Below are 12,614 nucleotides of genomic sequence, written 5' to 3' on the forward strand. Positions count from 1 at the left end.
TACTTGCACTGCAGAACTTCCGGTTGGTTTTAGCGAAAAAGGGCATGTCTGCAACAAAACATTTGACAACGTTAGCACAACTGTATGAATAAAACCATCAATTTAACTTAAATCCATCGTTTAATAATGTATAACTTTATTAATTTATATTTCAACTCGTTTTTCTCAGCAGTAGGCTACTGAATATACATTAGGTTATTTATTTTTGACACACAAGTGTTAAAGGTTATTCAGATATAATTGTGTTCTGCTGCTGTAAATCCGCACTAAGCAACCAGAGGTATATTAATCTACGGCTTAAAATAGTCCCCTAAAAAAACTGTGTATTCCTGTTTCAACTTTTTTTAAAGACAAAAAGAGGAGAGTAGCATATTGGTACATAGTTTTTTAAGGGTAGCCTAATATCTTCATCAGGAACAGATGGGTTGAGTGCTGGTTGTCTAAGATATTGTTAGTTGTGCTGTTTTCATGGGATCTATTGTAAAAAATATTATGCAAACCATTAAAAAAGAGCCAGACATTTGCGAACAAGAAAAAAATTCACATTTATTTGATATCAAACAGGAGTTGAATTAAATATCAGCTGATGATGGGCTCTTACAAAAGAAATAAAATGAACCTAACCAGTGCTGCAACAACTTTTCACACTTTCCAACCATGTTCTTTTTTTCCATTTTTTCTGAATAGTTCAGTTAATAAATTAATTAGTGTCAAAGGATGAAATATGTCCGCAAAAACTGCAATATCGCATTGATGTGAACATAAGTCTTTAAGCTGACGATTTCTTTCAAGTAAAATAAATTACACAAGTTTCCAATTCACTCCAAATCTGTGCATGGCCCGGTGTTAACAAATGTACTACTGGCAAAAACTCATCATTCATGAAAGCAAAAGCACTTCACAAGCAGATACGTGAGCATGATTTCATATGGACTGATATCTCGCAAAACTTTTTTTTTTTTACATAATACGTCAATGAGTCAAGTGTGAGAGGAAAAAGTACATTTCCACGACTTTGAGTAATCTTGTCTGAATAATCTTATTGACATTGAAAGGGCATAACTACTGAATGGTTGCCTTTTTTTCTTTAGTTTTTCTTTCTTTTTTTGACTTTTTACACTAGTGGTACAGCAAAATATATATTCTTTAGCTGTTACGTTGACAACAGTTAAATGTGCAATAGAGAAAATATAAGGCCTGAGTCTGAATTAGTGGTTTCTTAACTTTAGAGTCTTGACTGTGTAGTGGAGCCACACTAGCTCTAGTTCTGTACTTCATGACTAAAAAGACCCTGGTTCTGCAAAGTCCCCAAAGGATATGTCAGGAGTTTCATAGTTCTTTGCTTGGAGTATTTTTTTTAATCCCTTATTCTTCGACAGTACAGTACAACAGAAAGGCCAGACTTTTCTCTGACAGCGTGTTATTCTCTGCACCTCTTTAGTCCAACAGCAGAGCTCTCACAGTCCACATTTGCCTGGCCTCAGATGAATGTGTTTTGTGTGTTAATGGTATCTGTGTGCAAAAGTCATTTCTTCATTTGTTTTCCCACCCAACAACATTTCACTTCCTGTCCTAAGAGAAAGGGCATGTGGAGTGCGGAGCCAGACTTGCCAGCTCTCTTGACATCAATGGAAAAGCAGCCATCTGTTCAAACCTGTGCAAACAAAGAGTGCCGAATCAGAGGCTGGTAATGAGCTGCATTTGTCCGTCGCTGGGTGCCTCTCCTTCCTGCGCACAGTCTTCATTGTTGGGCGGGAGGATGCATCCGTCGCTGGTGCCTCGGTTTATGTGGTAGTAGGATATGGGCTGTGGCGCATCACCGAGTTCAGGCATGCTTTTGTGATACGCGTCCTCGCTCTCGCTTCGAGGTGAGGGGGAGAGCTCCTCTTCCTCCTCAGGGGGGTACGGCGAAGCTGAGGGCGAGGGTGAGTCTCTCAAGTTTGGCATGCTGGTGTAAAGGGAGTCTCTGTTATTGTTGGGTGAGTGGGAGCCCATGTCCTCCAACGCAGTAACAGTCTCAGAGCCATTGCCGCCTGGCCCCTCCAGGCGCCTGGGGGCCTTCTGGGCGCTGTAGAGCAGAGAGTGAGTCCTCTGGGGCAGAAGAGGGACCTCCAACACCTCCTTGTGGTGGGGATGCAGGAGCAGCTCCAGGGTGGCGTGGCCTCCTCGTCCACTTCCTATCTGGGGGGGTGATGCCTCGGCGTGATCTGCCACGATGGCGTCATCCTCGCTGCCGCTGCCACCCCCACCTCGGTCCACTGTCACCCTGGTCTGCGGGGGCAAGGCTCTGTCCTGCTCCCTTGGGGCGTCGCGGCCTTTTGGGGCCCCACGGGGCCTTAGGTTGTTGTGGACAATCTCAGATATAATCATCTTCTCGAAGGCGGCATCGTCAAGGTGGAGGCCCCCCAGGTCACCCGTGGCTCTGACACCCACGGTCTCATAGTCATCGCCGCGCAGGGAGTAGCTGTTGTTGAAATTGCCATTGAGGGGGAGGGTGTCCATGGCACTGATGTCCCTGCTGTTGCTCAGAGAGTGCTGTCCTGCAAATAAAGGCAAAACGAATGTGTGAGATGAGATTTTTTCCTTTTTTGTGTAACTAAACAGTGTCTACTACACCATCCACATACAACTTGATACTGCTCAGGACACTTCACTCTTTGATCTCTGGGTTAATTTCATTTTTATGCAAATATTAAAAGCTTTGAAAATTCAAAGGAGAACCCAATCAGCTCTCTACAATGTCCATCCTCATTATGGCTGAATATCATTAAAGCCAATCTAAGAGATTATCCTGAACAATATTGGAGAAATTAGAACAAAGGGTGAATTAAAACTTTAAAAATACAGTACAGCAAAAAGTAGCACATGACCAGGTTGACAACACAGCACCATACGAAAAAAAAAAAAAAAAAGGATAGAATGAGAGTAAAATAAATAAATGAATACAAGCTGATGGGGCAGTGTTGTGACATTAACAATGAATAAAACATTCCACCTGTTTAAAAAAAGACAAAAGAGTAATGTCCAACACAGATGGCGAGCCACCTCTCCACACTGGGGCCCCACAAGCACAGCAACAACCCCCAACACACCACGACAGACAGGCACGGTGCAATGACTCACTTTGCCAACACTCACATCAAGTGTGTCTGCTCAGGCTATCTGGCCTAAGAACAGCTGATGTGCAAAAAAAGTAAAACAGATGCTTTTTTTCAATTGCAGCAGAAACAACAAAATCAGTGAAATAAGACCAAAGTGGAAAGCTTGTAACATCCAGCCTGGATTCAGTCACTCCAAAATCTTGTGTCCTTGCTATTAACTATAATTTAGCTCACATGATGCATTGCTCAAATTGTTGTAGGTGGATGGAGAATGACAGCAAAATTATGGTGAGGGTGAGGGTGATGTCGTCACAGGGTAAACTGTATAAGCATGGTAGCAACTGAGGAAAACTGCTTTAAAAACGACACCAAAGACATTTCTAAAAAGAGTGAAATGAGCACAGAGAGCAAAAGTGCAACAAAGGGGAAATTGGAAGGTTATTAGACACCTCTCCGAAAAGACCCGCCTTCAAATTTGCATTTTTTTATGTGCAGGCAGTGATTTTATTGCAGACAGGTACTGTCTACCGGGAGAGGGGGAAATGATGTGAACAGAATTCAACTGGACGCGGCGACAGCTGCACTCTGGGAACTGTTCCAGCAGCGATTCATCCAAGATGTTCTCCTTACTGATTTTACTGCATCGGATGAACATCTGCAGAGCATTACTTAGCATTAATACACTTATAATAGAAGACATGCTCATCCTTTCCAGGAGCAAATGTAATGACTATAGCAGGCAGAATTTTGAGAAAGCTTATGTTAAACTTGACAGTCTCTCACCGCTTATTTCATACTTGGTTGGTGATCTTCACACCAGGTTTTGACATTTGCGTGTCATGCTGCTGCCTGCTCTCCTCAAACTAGTTTCCATATGTTATCTTACTTGATCCTGTTTGTCACTGCTTCCTCACGCTCCCGTGTAAAACACAGCTAAGTGCAGCGCCTCAGGGTGGTACTCCAGGCAGAGACGATGTTTATTTATACTGACGTTCAAAATAACGTGCTAATTAAATATCAACACTTTTTATCTGTCTCTGGTGCTCCAATGTTAAAATGTAATTACTACAATGATTAAGCAGGTAAACATTTTAGGGCATAAAGCACAAGCTGTCTGAACACACAGACTGGAGCATCGGAGCGGCTCGCCTGCTGCTGAGCTCACAGACAGAGAAAAAATGGTCTTTGATTTTCTTTGCAAACATTGTTTGGTCCCAACCCTGCTTCAGTATCTCCGAGTGTGAAGTGCTCTCATTGTGCTGTAAGCCGGCTCGTAGCACAAAGCAGGAGGGCAAAGGCTGCAGCAGGTTCAAGCTAAACATTAGTGCAACTCCTATACTTACACACTCTTCCATTCTGCTGTTTTAGTATATTCTCTTTTATCATCAAATGCTTGGAATATCTGAGGGCTACGACTCTGCCCGCATTGCATCATCATGAGCTTCTGTTTTTTCTTCTTCTTCTTTGATAGTTTTGTTTTGCTCTGCCAGTGAAGAACTAGGTCACCGTAAACACTGACATGATTTATTAAATCTATTACAATTGTAGAAAACTGAAAACCATCTACACATACATAAACATAATGTATACATATCATTCATGTGAACAGGATAAAAGGATAAACGATTCAGAGCAACGGGTGAAGCTCATATTCAACTGAGAGGAATTTCCATCTGACTGCTCAGATATAGAGGAAAGATTGCATTGACGGGAGTTTATCTACTTCTGTGTTTACAAAGGGGAAACGTGCTCAGATAAGAACTTCTGAGGATTCAGAGGTGTGAACAACAAACAGTGAATCTAGAGTAATTATTCAAAGAATGTTTAGTGCAAGCTGTGTCAGAGCCCAAACCTCAAGATTGTTCCTGTTATTTGCTAAATATCAAGTTGGAACTGTATATTATATTGTTATTTTCTAATTAAATTATATATTTTATTTTATTTATTTCTATAGCAGAGGTATAGTTAATAATCACTGAACTAAACAAACAAGATATAACCTGTTTTTTTTTTAGCTTGACAGGTGCTGCTTAACAGATGCAAATTATATTCTCTTTTTGTCCCCTAAAAAGTGAATTTGAACAGTCAACATTTTACCTTAAAACAAACACACACATGCATCCACACAAATCAATGTAAGAATAAAAGTGGAGGGAGGATGTGCACCTGGGGAGTGAAAGGCCGGTGGAGAGGGGGTGTTGCACACCACCGTTTCTGCCAGCAGGTTGTTATAAGGGTTAGTGTCGTGGGTTCGGAGGAGAGGGTTAGTTAGGAGGTAGTTGCCAGTCATCCCTGAAATAACAGGAGAGAGAAGGAAAAAAACAGTTGAGGAAAAAGAGCTGGAGGTACTGTACTTCATGGTCTCTGCTGGGTAGCTGTCGACATAAACAAACACTGACATTCGCTGTCCAAAATCTGACATCACATAAGATTTATAACCTACAATATGTCTGCCTTCTATTATGAACACAAAGCAGCCATAGAAACGTGTCTCATAGCAAGACATTATATAAACAGTCCGCTGATTTAACTGACAAACAATATTATCGCGACAAGTGTTGACCAAAGCATGGCAACACAATCATCTCCAGTGTTTATGTGAAACAAATCTATCTAAACAAACTCATCCAGTCAAGAAACTAGACAAAACATGTCTAAGGGGCCCGCCATAAATAATACAGTGTTCCTGTCATCCTGATCATGCTTGTGGAAATCCTCAGAAATTGTATAACTAGTCTCAGTTATTTGGATGGACTGCTGAGAAACTTTGTACTGACAAGTGTTTAAAAAAAAAAAAAGGAAATTGAAATGAATTCATAACTAAAGGCACATTCTGCAGCCTGAGATGCTGGGATCTCTCCCAAAACCTTCTGACCTCAGCCTGACATTGATCATCTCCCCCACGTCGTCTACCTCAACAATCAGTCTCAAGTGAAGATGAGTCAGGGAGGATGCTGCTAAGCAAGATTCGCTGAGATTTGAACTCAAGTTCTCATCAGTGCCTCGCACATATCACGCCATTTCTGTCTCAGCTCCTCACCTTTCACATGATCCAACCGAGCAGGAAAGTGTTGGAAAAATGCTGTGAACTTTAGTACACAAGAAGCGTTAAATGCTGTTTTTTGTTCAGTTGCTAAACACTAAGATAAATGCAACATTAAAACAGGGTTTCATCTGCCACTTTTTCCAGCTGCTGCAGAGCGGTGTAAACTCCATTGAAGTGTTTATTGTGAACTCGGATCACAAAGTCAACGGTGAATATGTCTTTTGGTGGCAGTGGAAGAAACGCTTGCTTACCCTGGTTGAGCGTGGAGGTGCTGTTTATGTCTCCTGAGATAAAGGATGACTCCGACTGCTTTCTCACCGTGTCGTTCCACATCCGCCTGATGCGGCTCTGTGAACAGAGAAAAGCAGTCATTGATCAGGGATTCAACATCGTGCCGCTGTTATTCAAGGCTTCTGGGGGAGGATGGAGCAGCTACGTGGGTTTAGAGCCCCTACACTTGCATATAGGATTCAAATAACCCCCTGCCTTATGATATGGTGACAATAAAAAAGACGAGAGACCAGTGTGTCAAATTCAAATTTAAAACAAAATCCTTTAGGTTTCTTTCTGTTCAAAAAGCTCATGGTTAAAAGTATAAAATAACTTTTAAAAAGGAAATGATTATATATATATATATAAAACAAAAATGCTTTCTAAGATAAGAGATAAGATAAGACTTTATTTATCCCGAAGGAAATTGTTGTGCCAGAGTTACAGAACACAAAAACACAGCAGCCTAATAATAAAACTGTACACTAACAGTGCCGTAAAAAGAGCAATTAAATATCTACAGGAAACATAGACAGTCACATAATTAATGTAAATGTCTGTCTGCTAGCTACAATTTACAGGCCAATATACAGTATAACCTATCAATTAAAAAACTGAATCATATTACTGCACTTGGAAAGGTAAAAAAAGGAAAGACAGTCCATAAAATAAATTTAAAAAAGAGATTCCACTGACATATAATGAACTGGAATGATTCTACATTAAAACATTTTCACACATGGTGTTTCTAAAGCCTAATCCGCAATGTATCTAATTCCCAGGGTCGTCCACGCACCTGTGTTGCAGATGAGTAGCGGGCCGTGGATCGAGACGTGGCGGTCTTGGCTGCGCTGTGGGGTCCTTCTGATGGCAGCGCGCCGCAGCACTGGGACTGACGGAAACATTTGCTGTACTCTTTGCGGACCTGCAGAGAAGCAAAAGACGAGCACAGACTGAGCACACAGACAGCGAAACAACAATCCCCCAATGGGAGATGCAAATCCCAAATCTTCAAATCAAATGCCAACCAGCTGACAGCAGTTTAAATGCCATATCTGTAAGGATAGCAAACACTGTGACGACGTGGGAAACATTGTAGAGAGGAAGCACTGTGATGTAAGAGCTGGTAAGGATGTATAAATATCAAGTAAAATCTCAAAATGTTGCAATGTAAATGTTTACAGATCCACACCTGCAGAGCAAGGATTAGAGAGATATGGAAAGTCATTTGCAATTCTTGGCAGTTCCATGTTTACATTTTATTTCAGAGAGGCTTCCACTAGCAATCCTTTGTATTGTTAAAGGTGGGGTAGGTAAGTTTCAGAAACCGGCTCGAGATACACTTTTTGTTATATTCCATGGAATGCTCTTAACATCCCGATAGCAATGAATATCTTAAGTGCTTTGACAACAAATCCATAACAAAATGTCATCTGTGGAAGCCGTAATACTGTAAAAAGATTGCCGCCCTGTCTGTCAGCCTTCCATCTCGTGCACACACAAATGTATCTCGTGCCCTCATTGGGCGTGCCGTCATTGGGCGTGCATCGCAGCAGTACTTCAATGACTCGCCAGCAACAGGCGGCCACTTTCACCCGTCTGCTGACATCATGTGCGTGTTCATGTGTGTTGGAGGAGGTGCTCTGTAAGGAAGTCTGAAGGAAGGGGCGGATTCTTTTCGGCTGTGTACTTTCAAATGTTAGTGCACTCGAGCCGGTTTCTGAAACTTACCTACCCCACCTTTAATTATTTATTGGTAATTAATAAAACGTTTGATTTTTTGAAATGTCAGAAAAGTACCCTGGGCCGAAGATAATCGGAAATCATCAAATGAGTAGAATTGTTTCTTTAAAAGTAGCTTTAATGATGAATTGATTAAGAAAATAGAGGATTAAATCATTTTCTGTATATTGACTAATTGATTAGTCGGCTCCATGATTATGTAGAATAGTCCGTATTTGAATTCTTACCTTTTTCTGGAGGAGGCAGTGGAAGATGAAGATAAACATCCCTTGCAGAGTGTTGAAGATAGTGAAGAGGTAAGCCATCACAATGGACGATTCATTGAGGAAGAGCAAGCCAAAGGACCAGGTGAGGCCCAACAGACAAAGTAGGGCAAACGCTCCCAACACCCACGACCTACAAAAGAAAGAGAAGAGAGATATTAACGAGCGAAACTGTAGAGAGTTGCTGTAGTTTTCCTGTTGGTTTGACGTTCTTCTGACCCTGGACAGCAGCTTGTTAAAAAAGGAAAGCAGAAACTATTTTGCTTTTGGGCAAGTTGCTGCATGGTGTGTAAATGCTGATACTACGTTTTGGAATGAATGTGCATTTCTTATTTGACACTGAGTGAAAAAGTATTTCCTTGGTCCTTTATTGGAATTGTTGGCTAAAGAGCATGCAAGCACAGCAGGTTCTTCCTCGGAGGCTTCCAGGAAAGCCTAGAGGAAATCAGATAACTTCAGCTTCAATAAAGATGCCTATTCGTTATTGATACACCGGAGAGATACGGCAGAGAAACGAACAACAACATGTCACTGAGAGAGGATCCACACAAATAATGAGAGTGATGGCTCATTAGATCTGCTGTCCAGAATTTGGTGCTTTTAAAAAAAGAATGAAATAAAATATTCTGAGTTATCAAACCAAGTGCAACCAATTATTTCCTCCCAATTTTTGCGAGTTACTATATGTGACACAAAAACGAAATAAATAGCGGATTTGAGGTAGGCCCGAATTAATGATAGGTAATGAGTTTTGACTTCTTAAGATAACGTGTGATTTCCAGCATTCCTAGATGTGGGCTTTCTGTGTGCCAAAAACAACCCTTAAAGCCAATCCAATGCCTCTTTTTCTGTGTTTTGGACCAAAATCAGAGCGGCTGCTAAAAGAAATAAGCGCCCACATAACATATGTTGGCCTGCCCTCAAACACATTGTTGAACAATAATCCAGGCAAAAAAATTGACAGGGATCTGTTTTTTATCGAGCAAATGCAACACACTTAAAGGGGAAATATGGAGGAGGGAGACTTCTTCTTCTCTGTTTTCACCATCGTTAAATCTATACTTGGTGCCTCTGAATCTGTCTTTCAAGGAAAAAGATACCGAAAGGCTAGAAATTAAGTTATGAAGAAAGAAAAAAAGGCAATATAACCCTGCATAGTGCAAATAGTGAAATGATAAAATGAAGGCAGCCCCTTAACGGAGGCAAATAAAATCTGAAAGGGAAAAATGTTGGTCAGGTCGGGTTTAAGAGAAGAAGAAATCAAATAAATGTGTTGGTCAAATGCGGCTTTTGAGATTCCAGACGGGAGGCAAAAGCAGTAACACACACACACACACACACACACACACACACACACACACACACACACACACACACACACACACACACACACACACACACACACACACACACACACACACACACACACACACACACACACACACACACACACACACACACACACACACACACACACACACACACACACACACACACACACACACACACACACACACACACACACACACACACACACACACACACACACACACACACACACACACACACACACACACACGCCACCTAATCTCCCAGTGGTCAGCGCTCACCTGATCCCCCCCAGCCTGGTCGAGTCGGGTTTCATGGAGGTGGAGTGCTTCACCATCTTGAACATCGTCACCACCAGGAAGATGACATTGACCTGTCAAAACAGACGCATATCAGGGTTAACAGACAGCACTTAGAAAGGCATCAGTTTTCTGAAGTAGACAGAAAACCAGATTCCTTTACCAGGAGGTACTCAGGTCTCTGACTTAAGTAAAAGCACTAATATCACACTGATTACATTCTCCACTACAGGTTAAAGTCCTGCCTTTATGTGCTTTATTAGTAAAAGGATGTAAGTATAATCAGTCAATGAACATCAAGTATTTAAAGAAATCAAATGAAAATACTCAATACAAAATTATAATAATTATAAGTAGGAAAATACAATTTAATACACAAACCAATTGTATATTGAGTTTGGTTGTGCAATCAATAACAAAGGATCATATTCTATAAACTCTTATATGTCGTCAAGTATTATTGGACTAAAGAGTATGATATTCCCTTTTCTGTAATGGAGTGGAAGTATAAACTGGTATGGAAAAAATACTTAAAGGTGGGGTAGGTAAGTTTGAGGAACCGGCTCGAGATACACTTTTTGTTATATTCCATGGAATGCTCTTAACATCCCGATAGCAATGAATATCTGAAGTGCTTTGACAAAAAATCCATAAAAAAACGTCATCTGTGGAAGCCGTAGTACTGTAAAAAGCACGACCAATCATCTGAGCCGGCCCGGCTAAAATAACTGGATGGCCTACCTGCCTGTCAGCCTTCCATCTGAGCACAAACTTATCTCGTGCTCTCATTGGTCATGTGCCGTTCGTGTGTGTTGGAGGAGGGGCTCTGTGAGGAAGTGGCAGATTTTTTCCGGCTGTGTATTTGCAAATTCTAGCGCACTCGAGCTGGTTTCTCCAAAATGACCTACCCCACCTTTAAGAACCTCAAATATGTACATGGTTGCTACCACTCAAATTGTAATTTTCTATCTACTTTAGATATTGATTCATCTACATTAGATGGTTTTGCTCTATTATAACTGAAAACCAGATTCCTTCACCAGGAGGATTGAAAAAATGTTTTGCTTCATCGCAGACTATAAAGCATAGCGACTTCAAAAGAGATTAAAAAATAACCGTGGGAGTTTGACTTCTTTGGTCTACTTCACACAGCTCTGCCCTTAAAAATGTTTCTTGACAATATTTTCAATCTAAAAGTACAGATCCTTGTTGAATACAATAATGTATCTCTAAAGGAGTCCAAAGCAGACCTGATGTAGCACGGACATACCTTCGTAAAAAACACAGAAAGGAAAGAATGGAGCTCAGTGGCATACTTTCATTTTTTTTTTTACTGAAGCCAGGACAAATATTTAAGTGATTCAAGCCATACGTTCAGAGAGGTTTCCATGCTTTCAGTATGACTCTCTAATTAAAGGAGACCTATCATGCTATATTTGAATAATATACTGTAGGGCCATACCTATATAAGGTATATTTATACGTTTTCATTTTCAAAATACCAAACAGATCATGCATCTTAGCCATGCCTCATTTCGCTCTATTTTGCTCTCCTCCACCCCTGTCTTTGCATGAGCTGCAGCTGACCACGCCCCCCTGCAAAGGAGGGGGCCGAGTTACAAGCGTCATGTTACCATGCTGTTACCATGCTGTTACCATGCCACGGCAACCTCTCATTCCCCTGATTGGTGGAGAGTTGACCATATAGGCGGTGCTCCTCGTCACTGACGTCAGACTATTTTCAAATCTGTATCAGTCTGTATCAGATCCGCTCCAGCCCCGTTTTTAGAGATTGGGGTATGGAGGAAAAGAGAGAGGGTTGTGTTTTCACTTGGTGAGTTCCCTGACACACCGGGAACACATATTCATGTATAAAAGACGTTCAAAGCTGCATTTTGCATGATAGGTCCCCTTTAAGGGAGAGCCTGAAAAGGAGGAGATGTGCTCCAATTTGGCCCGATACCTTTGAAATACAGTTCTTTAAAAGTTCTAAGAAAAACAATTATATGCACGGATTTCTAAGTTATTAAACCTGTTTATCCCTTATTTTCTCTGAGTGTGCATTTCAAAAAAGTATGACCGCACATGAAGGAAAATAAACAACATAAAAGTAGAGTTGGAAAGAAAAAACAAAGTGTAATGATCTCCAGGTAGTCTCGGTTTATACTTCATTTTCAGTTCTTCATTCACAAATAAGCAAGAAAGGATCCTGATTGTTTTGCCATATGGATGCATTCTGAGAACTACAAGGCAACGAAAGAAAGGGTCTTAAAATGGAACAGAGAGAGTGAGTGGAAAGCAGATGGAATCCAACAACAGCAGGGGAGAAGATGGAAGAAAAAAGGAGTGGCTTAGAAGAGAAAGAGGCTTTTAGATCACAGCTTAGAGTAATGCTGAGTTTTGTCTCCTAGTCACTGGGGCCGATTCTCGTCCGCATGAGTCGAGTGGCTGTAGATGCAGTTAACACAGCCGCGAGTGATGACACAGATCCGATGAGACAGATCCGATGAGACAGACAGACACACGGACAGTCGGGGAAGCACTCTGCAGGAAGCTGAGGCAA

At 41.2% G+C, this 12,614-nt stretch overlaps 1 protein-coding gene across 12 annotated transcripts in view; it reads right to left on the reverse strand.

The window, feature by feature from the left end:
• Positions 1-526: 526 nt before the first annotated feature.
• The window catches only part of LOC117461984 (adhesion G protein-coupled receptor L2-like), a 135,255-nt gene continuing 123,167 nt past the window's right edge, over positions 527-12,614 (reverse strand). For 5 of the 12 annotated variants that reach the window (XM_071206445.1, XM_071206444.1, XM_034103990.2 and 2 more), the window contains 6 exons: positions 10,034-10,125; positions 8,388-8,556; positions 7,214-7,342; positions 6,399-6,495; positions 5,268-5,393; positions 527-2,540 (listed from right to left, as the gene is read on the reverse strand). In XM_071206445.1, coding sequence (XP_071062546.1) covers positions 1,678-2,540; positions 5,268-5,393; positions 6,399-6,495; positions 7,214-7,342; positions 8,388-8,556; positions 10,034-10,125 — 1,476 coding nt within the window. In that variant the 3' untranslated portion in view covers positions 527-1,677. Of the gene's footprint in view, positions 2,541-3,123; positions 3,178-5,267; positions 5,394-6,398; positions 6,496-7,213; positions 7,343-8,387; positions 8,557-10,033; positions 10,126-12,614 lie in introns of all 12 variants that reach the window. The other 7 variants (XM_034103994.2, XM_034103992.2, XM_071206447.1 and 4 more) reach the window with 6 other exon arrangements.

This window comes from Pseudochaenichthys georgianus, chromosome 17, assembly GCF_902827115.2.
Source record: "Pseudochaenichthys georgianus chromosome 17, fPseGeo1.2, whole genome shotgun sequence".
Classification (NCBI taxonomy): Eukaryota; Metazoa; Chordata; class Actinopteri; order Perciformes; family Channichthyidae; genus Pseudochaenichthys; species Pseudochaenichthys georgianus.